The sequence below is a fragment of the Xyrauchen texanus genome, chromosome 49 (assembly GCF_025860055.1).
Source record: "Xyrauchen texanus isolate HMW12.3.18 chromosome 49, RBS_HiC_50CHRs, whole genome shotgun sequence".
Taxonomy (NCBI): domain Eukaryota; kingdom Metazoa; phylum Chordata; class Actinopteri; order Cypriniformes; family Catostomidae; genus Xyrauchen; species Xyrauchen texanus.
Genome location: NC_068324.1, coordinates 8,594,923 through 8,611,793, shown reverse-complemented (window position 1 = coordinate 8,611,793; position 16,871 = coordinate 8,594,923). Strand labels below are relative to the sequence as shown.

Here is a 16,871-nt window from a genome sequence, read left to right as displayed (position 1 = left end):
ATATTGGGTGGTGTGCCCACTCTTTACTGACGCCACTGCTGGACGAGATGAAGTGCATTAAAAAGTAAGTATTCATACCTTTAGACACACAGGGCGCTATGCTAAAATGTATAGTTTAAACCTTCCATCTTGGATATTTTTATATAAAATTGTCCTGTTAATAGAATATATATGATCACTGAAAATACGTATTTACTAGATTTACTGTGACATTTATTCGAACTTTGTCTAATTGCCTTAGAATATTGGCCAATGCGCTAGCATTGTAGCTAAATTTCCCCTTTAAATTTAAAATAACCAATAGGAGACGTAGTTCAGCAACACGTGACACAACACAAACGCGAGAGTGGGGTGGAGCCTCACCTTATTTTTGTAAAATGTTTTGCTGTGTTTCGTCACTTCTTGTTGACGCAGCCGCGGCTATGGAAACCAACGCATGCGCGGTACAGCTGCGTCACTACGCCCATAGTGGTTTGGCCATTTAAATACTAAACAAGAGAGACATTAATATGTTTATTATAAATTATATCTTGCAAGAATTTCCAGTGCAATTTAAGAATATTATATTTAGGTATTTTGAGTCAAGATCCCACAAAAGAAAGTGCTTGCTTTTATTATACACTTAATTAGTTTGTTTTTTTATTTCATAACTTTAATCCTTAAATGTACATTTTTGAAGAGCAAGCATATTTTCTCTGTATTCCTAAAATAGATGAAACATTTTTGAATACTGTCTCACAAATATTGGAACAATTACAATTTGCACTGCCTTTAAAAACTTTACCTTCATTTATTAAATTGTTGTTTAATTTATTGCTCTCTCATTTGATTATTTTGTTATTTATTTCATATATTCATTTATTTTTTTACTTTTATTTTTTGTTTTGTTTTTTTACTTATTCCTTTTTTTCTGGCTAAATAATAAATACACAAATAAAGAGTGAAATAGGGACAGAGGTTAGGCATTTGTCAACCAGTAGAAATGGTAAAAGAGAAGATTTTACCATGTAGTGATAACATTTAACTGCAAAAGTTTACCTGAGCATTTCAAAAACTGAAGAATCATGATATGTGCAGCTGCTCTCCGGGCAGTCTGGTGTACACTGATGACTAAAAAAACCTAAAGTCAGGACAAACAGGATCAGCATTTTATATTCCATAATTTTAGATTGGAATTTATGGGAGATAGCAGATGGGACATCAGTGTACAATGCAAAAATGGTAGCAGTTCAGATGGCACTTAGTTGGGTAGAGGAAGTGATGTCAAATAAAGTTGTGATATGTTCAGATTCTATGGCATCACTTCTTTGCCTTCAAACATATTAGTCAAGTCGATGTGACATCCTTACAGAAATAATGATCATACTGTATAGATTAAAGCAGATGGGAACTATAGTCCATTTTGTATGGATACCAGCGCACTTTGGAGTGCCAGGAAATGGTAAAACGGATAAAATGGCTAAAGAGTCACTCAGACTGGACAGTCCTACTTTAAAAGCCCTAAGTAGGGCAGAAGGGGAAAGCATAATTCTGGAAGATATAACTGTAAATGGTAGGAGTATGAGAGTCATTGTAAAACAGGACAACGTTTTTATAATATACGAAACTGTATAATATCAAACAAAATCATAAAAATAAAATCTAACTTCAATTGGTTCAAAATGCAGCAGCCAGAGTGCGGATGAGAACCAAGAAATATGATCATCTTAGCCCCATTTTATCATCATTACATTGGCTACCTGTTAAATTCTGTATTCATTTAAACATTTTGTTAACTACGTACAAAGCTATGAATGGTCTAGCTCCACAGTACTTAAGTGACCTTATAGGGTTGCCACAAGTTTTAAAATAAGCAATAGATATGTTGAGTTAATATGCATTTTTAATAAAAATGTTATACCCTTTCTTATATGCTGAAATTAGAACTTTCCTGACACCTGACTTATAAAAAAAACTACATCTTTTTTTGTTTTTGTTTTGTTTTGTTAAAAATATATGTATTTTTATCTTTTCGATTATTTGTCTCATTTATGTGTACATTTTGGTTAGTTTATACATATTGATGTGTGCAGCGTCTTTCAGAAGCAAAAGACGTGGAAGGCTTCTGGCCCAGATGGCATCTCACCAGCGTCCCTCCGTTCCTGTGCTAACCAACATCTTCACACAGATCTTCAATAGATCACTGGAGCAGTGTGAAGTCCCATGCTGCTTCAAACGCTCAATTATTATCCCTGTCCCTAAGAAACCAAAAATCACAGGAATTAATGACTACAGACCTGTCGCCCTGTCATCTGTGGTCATGAAGTCATTTGAGAGACTGGTGTTGGCCCACCTGAAGGACATCACTGGACCCTTTCTAGATCCCCTTCAATTTGCTTATTGTGCAAACAGGTCTGTGGATGATGAAGTCAACATCTGGACAGACTGGAAACATATGCAAGATCTTTTTTGTGGACTTCAGTTCAGCTTTAAAATCCATCATCCCAGCAATTCTCCACACTAAGTTAAACCAATTCTATGTTCCCATTTCTATCTGTCAGTGGATTACCAGCTTTCTGACGGACAGGCAGCAGCTTGTGAGACAGTGGAAATTCACTTCCAGCACCTGTACAGTCAGCACTGGTGCCCCCCCAGGGGATGTGTGCTCTCCCCACTACTCTTCTCCTTCTACACCAATGACTGCATCACCAAGGATCCCTCTGTCAAGCTCCTGAAGTTTGCAGACGACACCACTGTCATCGGCCTCATCCGAGATGACGATGAGTCTGCAACCAGAAGGGAGGCTGAACGGCTGGCTGTCTGGTGCAATCACAACAATCTGGAGCTGAACACGCTCAAAACAGTGGAGATGATTGTGAACACCCCAACATTGGCCACCATTCTAAACAGCACTATGGCAGCAGTGGAGTCATACAGGTTCCTGGGCACTACCATATCACAGGACCTGAAGTGGGAGACACACATTGAGTCCATTGTGAAAAAGGCCCATCAGAGTCCCTGTCCCTAAGAAACCAGCTGAGGAAGCTCAACCTGAGTTGATACAGTTCTACTCAGCAGTCATTGAATCTGTCCTCTGCACTTCACTGTCTGGTTTGGTGCAGTTACGAAATCAGACATCAGAAGACTGCAGAGGACAGTTTGGACTGCTAAGCAGATTATTGGTTGCCCCCTGCTCCTTTATTATTATTATCTGTCTTGCTGCTGTTTTTGTATTGTTTTTGTATTGCTATGCATAGAAGCTCCTGTGGCCAAGACAAATTCCTGGTATGTGTAAGCATACTTGGCAAAAAGGCTGATTCTGAGTTATATAGAAAAGAATACTCAGTTTTAGGACCATTTGTGGACTTTTCGGACGGTCCTTTACCAGCCATTGGCAAATTTTCCAACTTATATCAATGTTAAATTAGCGATCTGGGACGATTTCACCATGACACCATCTGACCATATTAAATACAGGACATATCATTTTATCTTTAAATATGATTTGTCCTGTATTTTACGGGAAGGGTGGCAACCTTAGCCACCCGAGAGAATTCCAAACATGGCAAAGAGTGGACTGACTTGCTAGAAAGACTTTGATTATGTGAATTATGTCAAGTAAAGGAGACGGTAGTACATGTGTTGCCAATATGTCCCAAATATGTACAAGGAATGAAAGAACTACAAAGAGAATGGCTGACAAGTTAATGGAAAAATTATAAAGGCAGTTATTAAATTAATAATAAACAGTGGACTTAAAAACAGGATATAAGAAATCGTTAATTTAAGCCTACACCGAAGTCTCTTCACACTCAGGAGGTGGCGGTATGCACCTAAAAAGCTGGTTTGCAACTCACTGGATTAGAAGAAGAAGAAGAAGAAAGAAGAGTGCCAGGCGTCTCCTCCCTCTGTCTCCCCGCCCTCGGAGGCGTTTCAAAGCTGGGAGAGTAATGACCAAATATCGGTCCCAGCTGATGAACATCGCACTGTCTTCCCTCTCTGATAGCAGGTAAATGACACCCCTCCGTCTGTCTTTGACTGTGAGAGATCGGCGATTATTGCACGAAAGCCGTTTTATGTGATTTCTGACTCATTAGTGGTCGCTGCGTTCATTTTAGGGACTGTTTTAGTGACGGGCTGAATAGTATCAAGGTGCTTGTGACAACAATAGTGTGAGTCTGTTTTACATGGTATCATCCCCTTGCAATCCAGTTAAGATGATAATGAACAAATTTCAGTTTGCGAGTGTTGTCGGAAGATGCGTTTAAAATGGCGATATTTGTTTGTATCTTATGATGGTTTAGGCTGTTGCAGAACTAATAGACTGTCAGTCAGGCCCGCGTGTGTGCTAACTGCTAACCGGTATATTTAAAATTAATCCTTTTTACAGATCAGAAATAATCAAATCATATGCGGGTATAGTTTTAACAAGCAATAAGTAGTAAGTTTGCGATGTCGTGTTTAAAATAAGAACTTATTTGAACGTTTTATGTTGTTAAAACCGACGGCCTCAGCGATTGTGCTGCGAGCGACTAACGGCTCTCCTGCGCCCTGATAATATTTTCACCTATGATGCAGTGCTGACCACTTTAATCCGTTAAAAGCCATTAAAACGGACGCGTTAATATTGCACATATCTAGTTTTGCGTGCTTTGTGTTTGTTTTGGGCGGGATTTGACGGCACTTTCTGCATGCATCATCTTCACATGTTATTTTCTTACATGTGATTTGTAAATGGTGTTTTACCTCACTTAAAGGCCAGAGCCTTTGTGTCTAAGTATTTACTTTTCAGTTTGGATCAATATGTAATATGAAAGTAAGCTCTTCTGGGAGATGCTTTAGTGGATGATGCTCTGCTTTAGCCTCAGATCTCGATAATGTGTGTGCATTTTTGCTTTAAATTGAAATTACTCCTGTGAACTCCTGAAGTTCTTTCATAAAGGTTTCTGGTTCCTAAGGATATTGTTGTTGAAATTCTTTGTTTGCTATTTGACAAGCTTGTCTGGTTTGACATCCCTTCTCAATTGGCTCTTACATAATACATTTGAATCATTAAAGGTATAGTTCTCCCAAAAATGAAAATTTGCTGATAATTTACTACTCAGTCAAGTCAAGTGGTGTTTACTCTCATTTCAACCATATACAGTAAGTACAGGACACAGCGAAACTAGACAATGTTCCTCCAGGACCATGGTGCTACATAAAACAACATGGGACAAACCCAGAACCACATGAGACTACACAGACTAAATAACATGCCTATGTAAAGTGCACGTGCAAACGTGTGCAAAAAGTACGGGACAGTACAATAAATTAATAACAATGAACAGGACAATAGACACAGTAATGGACAGTGCAGTGCCAACCAGTACACAGTAGTGCAAAAAGATGACAGTTTCTAAAAATGCCAAATGTAAACATAACATACTATGAGTTAGTGCTCTATGCACAGCAGTTATTGAGGTAGCAGCCAGTTATAAAGTAATTCTTTATATTGCACTGGATGAAGCTAAAAACCAGAGATGCTTTCCTAAAAATCCTAAATCCTGTTCTGATGAAGAAAGAAGGTCATATATACATCTTGGATGGCCTGAGGAGTAAATTAAAAGCAAATTAGCATTTTAGGGTGATCTATTCCTTGAAGATATTTGTGGCATGCATCATTATTAAACTTCTTATTCAATAGAAAAAGCTTTATTCCCCAAATCAAAATATTTCCTGATGTTAAAGGAATAGGTAATCCAAAATTGAAAATATACTCATTTACTCACAAAGATTTTTGGGAGAATATTTCCACTCTGTAGGTTTGCACATTGCAAAAGAACTTTGAAGCTCCAAAAACACAAAGGCAGCATTAAAAATACCTCAGTGGTTCTATCCATGTCTTCTGAAGTTATCCAATCGTTTTTTGATGAAAACAGACTAAAATATAACTCCTTTTTCACTATAAATCTTGACGTCAGCATTATCCTTGGTGATCTTGATTTAGTGCCCTCTAGCGTTCTGTGTAGGCGCTAAGCTATAGGAAGTGTAATCGATCTTGAAATCATGATTGTTCTTAGAGACTGCAATGGCAAGATGTAGTGCAAAAGGAGTTACATTTAGATCTGTTTCTCACCCAAAATGGATTGGATTGCTTTAGACGACATGGATTAAACCACCGGTCTTGTGGATTGTTTATACTGCCTTTTATGGGCTTTCATTCTCTTGCATTGTATGAACCTACAAAGCTGAGATATTCTTTAAAAAAAAATCTTACTTTGTTCTGCAGGAGAAAGAAAGTCATACACATCTGGGATGGCATGAGATTGTTCGATTAACTAACCTTTTAAACAGCAACCCAGCACCTTTGGTAAATTAAATGAATACGGCGTAAATTTGGATTCGCTTAAATGATGGATAAACTTGTGATCTTTTTGTGTTGAGTTTAAAAGTTGGGTTGTTCACAATAGGCATATTTTTTCATTCTTTTGCAAGCTTTGGTTTATGTGTGAAGTTAACTGTCCTAAGTACCTTTTTGTTCTGCTTTGTATGGCATGCCAACAACCAACCTTTTCTTTCATGTTCAGTTGAATAGGTAAGACAGACAGAAAAAGCCATGGGGGATGACAGTGAATGGATGAAGTTACCTATCGACCAGAAATGTGAACACAAGGTGAGTGATCCAGACTGCTTTTATAAATGTTTCTAAAAAGTCTGCTTGTGGTTGAAAAGTCAAACTGTTTCTAGGTCAGCAGTTTGCTCACCCTAATTGTTGCTTTTAGTCTTCAAAGACATGTTCAAAAAGCTTGCCTTTATTTCATTAAGGCCTTCTTTATGAAATAATGGAAACAGGAGGTGAGGATTTTTACTTCAAAGCTACTTTGAAATTTTCTGAACACCCACACTATAATACATAAACCAGTTAGCCAAAGAGTTGCTCATGTCCTGGAGTGAAAAAGAGAGTGTGTGTGTGTGTGTGTGTTATCTGTCTGTCTATCTGTCGATCGATCGATCTAGTCCTTGAAGTGTTCCTGTGCCCTGGAAAAAAAAAAAAAACTGATTTAAACTGTAAGGTCCCATTTATGTGCATACATCTGTAAACATATTTGCCTCAAAGGAAAGTGGGTCAGTTACCTCAAGTCATAGTCCCATTTAATTTGATGTTCATCACAATAATTGATGTTCTGCTCTGTTTTAAGATTTGGAAAGCCAGATTAAATGGATACGAGGAAGCACTGAAGCTTTTCCAGAGGATACAGGATGAGAAGAGCCCGGAATGGGGCAAATACCTTGGACTTATCAAGAAATTCGTAACAGATTCCAACGCCGTAGCCCAACTCAAAGGCCTAGAGGCAGCACTTGCATATATTGAGAATGCACATTTGGCTGGCAAGTGAGTAGATTTAATTTAATGTATTAATTAGAGGGAAAATTTGAATGTTTTGATTGATAAAAGACAGAAACATTGTATGGTTAAAGGGATTGTTCACCAATGTATTTGGTATTGTAGCTCAGTGGAAGATCTTTACTCTTTTCCATACAAATAAAGTGAATGGGGCTTTTGAGCTCCAAAAATGACCCCCCATTCTTATGACATCACTGTGGCACTCATCTTCTTGCCGTTTGTGTATATTCATATGGGATGCTTCACCAGGTTTGATATCAGTGAATAGGGATGTGCGAGACTAGTCAAATAAACAGTTCAAATGCTGCTAGTCAACAAAATGTTAGTCAGTTAATATTTTTCCCCATTAAACTGTTCAACATTTTTATACTTATGTTTGGCTTTATATTTTTACAAAGGCTGTGCTTAAATTACTGTCATACTAATATTTGAATTTTACAAATATATATATATATAAAAAAAGGTTATCTGGAGCAGTTACAAAGTTTTATTTCACCTCGTGCTGAGCATGCTGCTTCCCCCTCATTCGTGGTGCATGCAGGAAATGCCCTCTTGCTAAAACAAGTAACTCCACAAAGAATCTATGAAATCACTTCGGTGGTGGTGAGGGAAGCAGATTTCCAAAATGTTGGCATGCAAGTCTCTATGAAAATGTTCACATTTGAGTCATCTTTAAATCTGTGTGTGCTCAAGTTATTTTTCCACTGAGCAGGCTTTAAGTGCAGGATTGTTGCCTCTGGTGAGTCAAGTCCTGTCTTTCACCTGACCATGTTGACTTGTTAATATGGCTCATTAAAAAATGTATGCTTTTGAGTCACTAGACTAGAAAATGACTGTTTAGGTTAGGTTTGCCATTTTTTAAAATCTGCTGATTAAGAAGGCTATTTTCAAAGAGGTGCCGACTGCTATTTTTTTCCGTCCTGTAGCAAATATATATATATTTTTTTACATTATAACTATTATTGGTTAACGTTCTTTACCAAAAAGCTGTCATATTAGATGACTGGGACGGCTGCGTGTCGTGAAATACGCGCAACTTTTCAGTGCATTTTTTTTTTTTTTCTCGTAGATTTGACTTGCCTGTTAATTATTTTCAACAATATTCTGACTTTTAGTATGTTAAGTATATTTTACTTGGTGAATTCCATTTATAACAGGCTATTAGGGTTGCTCTATTGGTCCTGCACTATTCATTCAATTGTTTTCAATAAATATGCCTGTATTTGCTAATGTTGGTTCAGTGAATACATGTTATGTTCTATAATTAATGTACAGCGATCATAATGAAAGGTGAGCATTTTGCAGATAAATGCCCCTTTTCAGCAGAATTAAGTGGTGTTCTTTTTACTGTTTTCTGAAGATTTGGTTTCTTTTTAGACTAATCGACTCAAAAGAACACTAGTGAAATGAATCGTTATGCACATCCCTATCAGTGATGCCAAATACCATTTGGTTCTTGTGTGACTTGTATCCCAGGGCTTTTTAAACTGGGGTACAGGGGGCCACTAGGGGGTCTGTGGAAAATTTCTGTGAAAAGGTGTGAATGTGTTGTTGTATTTTTATAAATATATAAAATATATTTATAAAAGTCCTTCTCAAGGGGATCATCATATTTAGGGGTCCTTGGCATCAAAAAGTTTGATTTAAAAAAGTTTTGATACTGTTGTAACGGATCTTGAAATGTTAAGTTTGAATATGTAGAACTGTGCATGAGATTTGAAAGCTGAAGGAGAAGGGTTTTAATCGAATAATTTAATTTTCAGTATTTTCCACATTTATCTGAATGGGACTTATGAAAAGTACATGTCAAGTGAATTTACAAAAAAAAAAAAAAAAAGCTTTGTCCCTTTTGACACTACCATACCTGTTCACTTTGACTTTATTTTCAAGGAGTTTTATAAACAACTGATTTCATCCTTTGAGGTTTAGCTGCAACTTTTGCTTTTCCCTCAATCACAGAGTAGCAGTCTATTATTTATGTTACCTAAAGAACATATGCAGAACATTTTTGGAAAAGCTTTTTGTTTACCATTTAATGCTGTTGAGATTTGGAACAAAGCAGGAATATGATACCTGATGTAAGTCTATTTTTGGACAGAGGGGGAGTCATTTGGCCAAGTAGGTGTCTAGTTTAACAGTTAGGAAAGTCTTCAACCCAGTTAGACCAAAATGGAGCTTTAACTTTTTTTGATTTTCTCTTTAGTTGGGAGACAATAATGAATTGTAAGTATAGCTCAGCATTTCCCAATTAATACGGAAAACAAGCACCTCAGTAAAAAAAATTGTTTTTTTTTTCTTTTGCCAGTTGTTTTGTTGCATAGTATTTGTCATTGTGGTTTTGCTCCCTACTTGGTCACTCAGGTTAAAGAGCTTTTATTGCAATTATTTTTTTAAATGTTTTTTATCCTGGTTACTTATTTTGCCATGGCAATGTGCTGCCAAAACAGGTTCTAAACCCATGCTGCCATTACTACTTTCCATTACTGAGTGGCGTCTTTGTGATTGTCTTAATATAGCAGGTTGGAATCTGTTTTGGAGCCATTTGTTCCACCGTTGGTAATAAATGGGAAGATATTGAAGATACTTCATGTTCATGTTGTCCTGAGTAGGCAAAGCATATATGAACTTGAGATATAGACCCAAGTATTTACTTTCTTGCTGCTAAAGGATAATCTGAAACATCAGTTTGTTGGCCCAGTGTCCACAGTCTCTTAATGGGTTCTAATGGCAATGAGTCATGTCTTGCAGAACAACAGGGGAAGTGGTTTCTGGAGTGGTTGGAAAAGTGTTCAACCAGCCCAAAGCTCGAGCCAAGGAGCTGGGGGCTGACATCTGCCTCGTGTACATAGAGATTGAGAAAGCAGAGGTGGTCCAAGATGAGCTGATCAAAGGTCTGGATAATAAGAACCCGAAGGTTGTTGTTGCTTGTGTTGAAACGCTAAGGAAAGCACTTTGGTGAGTAGGCAGAATCTCTTTGTGTGTGTTTGCGTTCTTAGAACTGTTAACCCCAACACTGAAGGAAATGTGTCATTCAAAATGACACTTATTGACTGAAATGCTTCAGCAAAAGTTTAATGTGCTATATAGAGCACTTTAAAGCAGTTATTTTGTATTTTTCTCCTTTGCAGTGAATTTGGATCCAAGATCATTACCCTTAAGCCTGTAGTGAAGTTGTTGCCAAAACTGTTTGAGTCTCGAGAAAAGGCAGTTCGAGATGAGGCCAAATTACTAGCTGTGGAGATCTACAGGTGGATCCGTGATGCACTGCGACCTCCCCTTCAGAGCATAAACTCTGTACAGGTGAGAGACTCCTATTCTCAATGGAGAGTCCTCTAATCTGAGCTCAGATCAGTAAAGAAACCTCAACAACCCTTTTTTTTATATATTTGTAGAAACACCACATTTTCTTAACCTCCTTAGATCCAGGTGTGGGTGTGATTGCTGTGTGCATTTTCTACTAGTAGCACCTGATAAACAAGCCAAAAAAATTCTAGAGCAAACAGTTTTTCCAAAAATTGATGTTCACATTAGTGGTCGACCAATAAATCGGCAGATGTTCTGACTTTTGTAATTATCAGCATTGGCCTATTAAATTGTATTTTATTTTTGAAGTGCATAAAATCACGTGCTTTCATGTGAAGCAACTGAGACTTGTAAACGACCAGTCACGATTTTTGTTACGTGCCATTGTGTCACTGCATTAATAGGCACAACACAGTGTCATTTAAACTGTCTTCATATCAAAGCAGCGGCAGACGATTCTGAGCTCATAATGTTAAAGTGCTCGCCTGTTTCAATTTCTCTTTCCTCAACAGTTCCCTGTAATGTTTAACTGTCTTGTCAGATGATAAAAAATATTATAAATTAATCAAATATACCATCTGCAATAAAAGAAGCTTCCCTTTTTGCAGGACACTGTATTTTAAAGATAATTTTGTAAAGATACAAATAACTTTACAGATCTTTATTGTAAAGTGTTTAAACAGTGTTTTCCATGCTTGTTCAATGAACCATAAACATTTAATGAATATGCACCTGTGGAACGGTCATTAAGACACTAACAGCTTACAGACAGTAGTCAATTAAGGTCACTAATAAAAACTTAGGAGACTAAAGAGACCTTTCTACTGACTCTGAATAACACCAAAAGAAAGATGCCCAGGGTCCCTGCTCATCTGCGTGAACGTGCCTTAGGCATGCTGCATGGAAGCAAGAGGATTGCAGATGTGGCCAGGGCAATAAATTGCAATGTCCATACTATGAAACGCCTAAGACAGCGCTACAGGAAGGACAGCTGATCATCCTCGCTATGGCAGACCATGTGTAACAACACCTGCACAGGATCGGTACATCCGAATATCACACCTGCGGGACAGGTACAGAATGGCAACAACATCTGCCGGAGTTACACCAGGAATGCACAATCCCTCCATCAGTGCTCTGACTGTCCGCAATAGGCTGAGAGAGGCTGGACTGAGGGTTTGTAGGCCTGTTGTAAGGCAGGCCCTTACCAGACATCACCGGCAACAACATTGCCTGTGGGCACATGGTGGTGTAGTGGGCTAAATCACATAAATGTTCATCAGAAGGACGCTGGTTCGATCCCCAAAGCCACCACCATTGTGTCCTTGAGCAAGGCACTTAACTCCAGGTTGCTCCAGGGTAATAGTGCATTTATTACAGGGACAGAGTCGTTTTGGATAAAAGCATCTGCCAAATGCATAAATGTTGCATATAGTAAAGCCAAAATACAACGTCCATGCATGTGGACATGGGGGCTCACTTAGTTAAAGAATTCCAGTTCTCTAGATCTGTGCATCTAGAAACATGTACATCTCTCATCAAAGATCCCAGGTTAAGGTTAAATGACTCCTTGTAACCTTTTTCTTTTAGTTAAAGGAGTTGGAAGAAGAATGGGTGAAACTGCCAACTGCAGCTCCTAAGCAGACCAGGTTCCTACGCTCCCAGCAGGACCTGAAGGCTAAGTTTGAGCAGCAACATGCTGCAGGAGGTGATGAGGAAGATGGTAAGTATTTGTGCCTGAATATCGACTTGAGGTTTATATCATGATAGCAATGTAACCATACTGTGGATGGCCATTGCTGTGGTTTGCATTTTAATTTCCTTACTATCCATACAGGAGACAATGAGGAGGAGACCGTAGTGCAGGTGGATCCATATGAGCTCTTGGAAGCTGTCGAGATCCTTTCAAAACTCCCAAAAGACTTCTATGAAAAAATCGTAAGTCAAAAGTATGTTTAAATAAATAGAAAAAAAAATATTTAATTCAATTCCTTTTATTTTTGTGTTGTTGATCCTCTCAGGAAGCAAAGAAATGGCAGGAGAGGAAGGAAGCGTTGGAGGCAGTAGAAGCCTTGACAAAGAATCCAAAACTAGAGAATGGAGACTATGGGGACCTGGTCCGAGCACTAAAGAAGGTAACCGGCCTATTCAGAGTGGCACTCTTGAGGAATGGAAATTCCTCTGTGAACATGGCCATTTAAAAACTCCTCTTTCATTGTTGTAGGTTGTTGGGAAAGATGCCAATGTGATGCTAGTGTCCATGGCAGCCAAATGCCTGGCTGGACTGGCAGCAGGACTGAGGAAGAAGTTTGGAACATATGCAGGTCAAGTAAGTGCTCAATAAGGTTTTCGACTCAAGGCCTATGTTTCTGGCTACTCACAATAAACTTCCAGCTCATTGTTTTTAGATTATTTGATGTCTGCTCTGCAGGGCTGGGCTATATATAAAATTTTCACTACATAATCTTGATTATTTTGCTGACTATATAAAGTTAACCTTTTCACACGTGAGTTTCTCCTGTACTGACTGATCAGTGTGCGCTGTAATTAAAATAAATGTTACCTTACACTTCATAGCAGATGCACTGGAGGACAGATTATTTCATCTGGACATTCGGTGCAGGAGCACCGAATGTCATATGTATTATCAAACATATAATGTGTTTTTTAGATGTTTATAATGATTGATAATTATACATTAGGTGCGAGTGCGAATGCACTTGCTGGCTATGCGTGCCGCCATATTTTCGTTGCAATGCAAGATGGGATTATGAGTTTGTATCTTCATAGAAGCATACAAAAGGAGGAGCATAGAAGGTTCTAAAAACCTAGCACTTCCACTGTCATTCCAGCCTTAGAAGTGGTTGTAAAAGATGCAATGGAAGAATGTAGAGTGGTTAAGCAATATCATAAATATTGCGTTGACTTTAATGCTCCTTTTATTTGGCCATTAACTTTCATAGAGCACAGTAGTAGACTCATTTCATGATCCTTTAGTGCCCTCCGCTAATCCCCGCTAAGCATTTCTGACAATCCTTTTTTAGCTACTGTTGCATGGCCGCCATTACTCTGACACTCATGTGCTATTTTCCAATGAGAGCCAATGGGAGTAATGTGTGTGTGTGTGAGGTGTTGTAGGTGGGATTTTATCAAATGATCCAAAAATGTATAACATATGGTTGTTGGGTCACTTGCAGTAACAACACGAGGTAACCAGAGAGGATACACGCTGCTTTCTTTTAATAAAATCTTTAAATGTTGAGAAGAGCGTACTAATAGATTCAACTTTAATACCCCTCATTCCAAAATGAGCATGAATAACATTTGCTCCGAGGTAAGTCAGAAGCTAATAACTTAACAATGTATTTATGTATTGTTTCAGGTCTAAGTAAAGGCGAGTAGTAAATAGTTTACAGCATCAAAGTGAGCATATCATGAGACATAAGCGGTTCTGTTCACATACACTAATGTTATCAACCGTGGAATCGCTATGAAATTACTCTCAAGTGTCTGATAAGAAAATTACTGTGTAATTTAACAATTTATTTAGCAGAAATGTCAGATCAATATGCCTTACAATGTCACTGTTTATTCCAGCCGAAGTAAAAATATTGTCTATTCTGTTTGAGAATAGTTTGAGAACTGCTCCATTGAATGCAATCTCCCATCCATTCCTATGGGGAGTTCTGCAGAACTTGTCAGCGAGCGACCATAACCAAGGGGGCGGAGCTTAGTGAAGGGTCAGTTAATCAGAATAACATAAAAATGACTAGTTGGTCATATGACTTTTAAACCACAAAAGGTTGCCATTTAAAGGCATAAACATGTGCTCCTCCGATTTAACTGGTGATGCGGTTATCTTTGCATGAGCGGGGCTAATGATGTTTCCAGCGCAGTTCACGTGCATTAAGGAATCAAAGCACTGCATGTTGTTCAAGCATTTGCACAATTCTAAATATTAGTAACTGCTACAACCTGCTGACAAATCTACAAAGGTGGCATGGTAGAACAGAAATGGAGATGACCATGGTTCATCCGATGCAGAACATTGAAAACAGTCAAATACACCGCACTTGCAGTGTCAAAATAAAAGCTCCAGGTGAAGGTTAAGTCAATAGAACAGAAATATATTACTTGGGTACAGCACAAATCTAATCCTCAACATAATAATGAATTATAATAATTAGGGCTTTAATTATAATAATTGAATTAACATTTAACATGTTAATTCAGTGTGATTTTTAATTTTATTAAAAATAATTTGGACCGTAATAAGGAAGATTCCTGAGAAATGCAGGCTTGTAGTACCACCTGTTTACTCTAGAGGGCAGTAAGTGAAATTCGCAAATTCGTACTAATGGATCTCAAGATGTGTTCTAAGTGTTAAACTATATTTAACTTGAAACAGTGACCTTAAACTATATTTAACTTGAAACAGTGACCTAAAACATTTGTTTATGATGCAACGCACATGAGATGCTGCACAAGCATGTCTGACGCAGGTGTACATTGACGGCTCCTTAAACAAGCCCTCCTAATAAATCTCGAGCTGATGCGAAATGGATTGCTGTGAACTGTATGCCAATGATTGACTTATGATCAATAATATGGTAGTAAACAATACATTGTATTCTAAAGCCGCTTTTTGTATTGTCTTATGATTAACTCTTCTGCCCCAAGAATGTAATGCATTTTAATTATCTGAATATTTTTTGGTTTATTTATTTTTTAATATTTAAAGAACCATGTATAATTATTTCATCATATTTTGAATTATTGTTATGAGGGGCTTTCTCAACAAATATTTGTATATGCGATTAATTGCGATTTTATTAATCGGGACACCGTGTAATTTGATTTAAAAAAATTCATCGATTGACAGCCATAATTATAATAAACGTTACCGTGTCCCACAGTAATAAATTAGTATTATGCAATATTCAACTGGGTTCCAAAAAATGCTTTTTGGTTTTTGCACACCATGTTCATTCACAATTTAAAATCTATGGGGAAAACATGCTTCCATTATTTTTGTTAAATCTACTTGAATGTAATCTTCATAATTTTTATTTTAAATCTACTTTGCTACAATGGCTCTTTGGATGAAATGATGGTTCCTCTGATCGAGGAGGAAAAAAAAAAAGGATTTCAAAGCAAATACATAACTCTTGAGAAATATATCAAATATGACGATATATTGTATCATTGTATCGATATATTGTAATAGGCTGAAAAATAGAGATATAATCTTTGAAGCCAAGTCGCACAACCCTACTGCTCCACTTATTCCTAAATGTCTTTTCTGAATCTTGTAAAGGTGGTGCCAACTTTCCTGGAGAAGTTTAAGGAGAAGAAACCTCAGGTGGTCCAGGCCTTGCAGGAGGCCATTGATGCAGTGTTCCTTACTGTGAGTTAAGACTTTTAAAATGTTTCTCCATCTTAAAGTGTCTTATCAGTTTTTACTGAAGTGTGGCCATGTGTTATCCAATTACACTACAGACCACTCTGCAGAACATCAGTGAGGATGTTCTGGCAGTAATGGACAACAAGAACCCCTCCATCAAGCAACAGGCTTCACTTTTCCTTGCCAGAAGTTTCCGGCACTGTACCCTGAGCACTTTGCCAAAAAGCGTTCTGAAGCCCTTTTGTGCAGCGTTCCTCAAGGTATAGGTTCATATGCAATAAACTCATTTAAACACCAATTCGGACATTTGTTTCCGAAAGCATCTTCTTGACACTGAGATTAAGATGCTGTCCCTCCTGTTTTTGTACAGCAAGTGAATGATTCTGCTCCAGAGGTCAGAGATGCTGCTTTTGAGGCTTTGGGTACAGCCATGAAGGTGGTAGGGGAGAAAGCGGTCAATCCGTTCCTGGCAGATATTGATAAGCTCAAGTTGGAAAAGGTAAAACACATTTTGCTCTGCACTATGCATGGTTGGTCTTGCAAACAGTACATAATTGTTTCTTGTTTCATGCTTAAATAGATAAAAGAATGTGCTGATAAAGTGGAGCTTGTTGGAGGAAAGAAAGTTGGTAGTGCAGGAGGAGAGAAGAAAGAGAAACCAGCTGCTAAAGCCCCCCCACCTGTTGAAGTGCTTGCCAAACCCTCCGGCCCTCCCAAGAAAGCTCCGCCAGCAAAGGTAAATGTGTTTCTTAGAGGGACAATCAGCCTTGATTTTGTTTAATCCTGCAGTGTTGCCAT

General features: G+C 37.9%; 1 protein-coding gene across 3 annotated transcripts in view; it reads left to right on the top strand.

Moving 5' to 3' along the window:
- Positions 1-3,860: 3,860 nt before the first annotated feature.
- The window catches only part of ckap5 (cytoskeleton associated protein 5), a 34,237-nt gene continuing 21,226 nt past the window's right edge, over positions 3,861-16,871 (top strand). For all 3 annotated transcript variants that reach the window (XM_052123097.1, XM_052123095.1, XM_052123094.1), the window contains exons 1-13: positions 3,861-3,988; positions 6,549-6,634; positions 7,161-7,354; positions 10,115-10,321; positions 10,495-10,666; positions 12,260-12,392; positions 12,507-12,607; positions 12,691-12,804; positions 12,894-12,998; positions 15,987-16,076; positions 16,169-16,333; positions 16,444-16,572; positions 16,654-16,809. In XM_052123097.1, the coding sequence (XP_051979057.1) occupies positions 6,578-6,634; positions 7,161-7,354; positions 10,115-10,321; positions 10,495-10,666; positions 12,260-12,392; positions 12,507-12,607; positions 12,691-12,804; positions 12,894-12,998; positions 15,987-16,076; positions 16,169-16,333; positions 16,444-16,572; positions 16,654-16,809 (1,623 nt within the window). In that variant the 5' untranslated portion in view covers positions 3,861-3,988; positions 6,549-6,577. The remainder of the gene's footprint in view (positions 3,989-6,548; positions 6,635-7,160; positions 7,355-10,114; positions 10,322-10,494; positions 10,667-12,259; positions 12,393-12,506; positions 12,608-12,690; positions 12,805-12,893; positions 12,999-15,986; positions 16,077-16,168; positions 16,334-16,443; positions 16,573-16,653; positions 16,810-16,871) is intronic.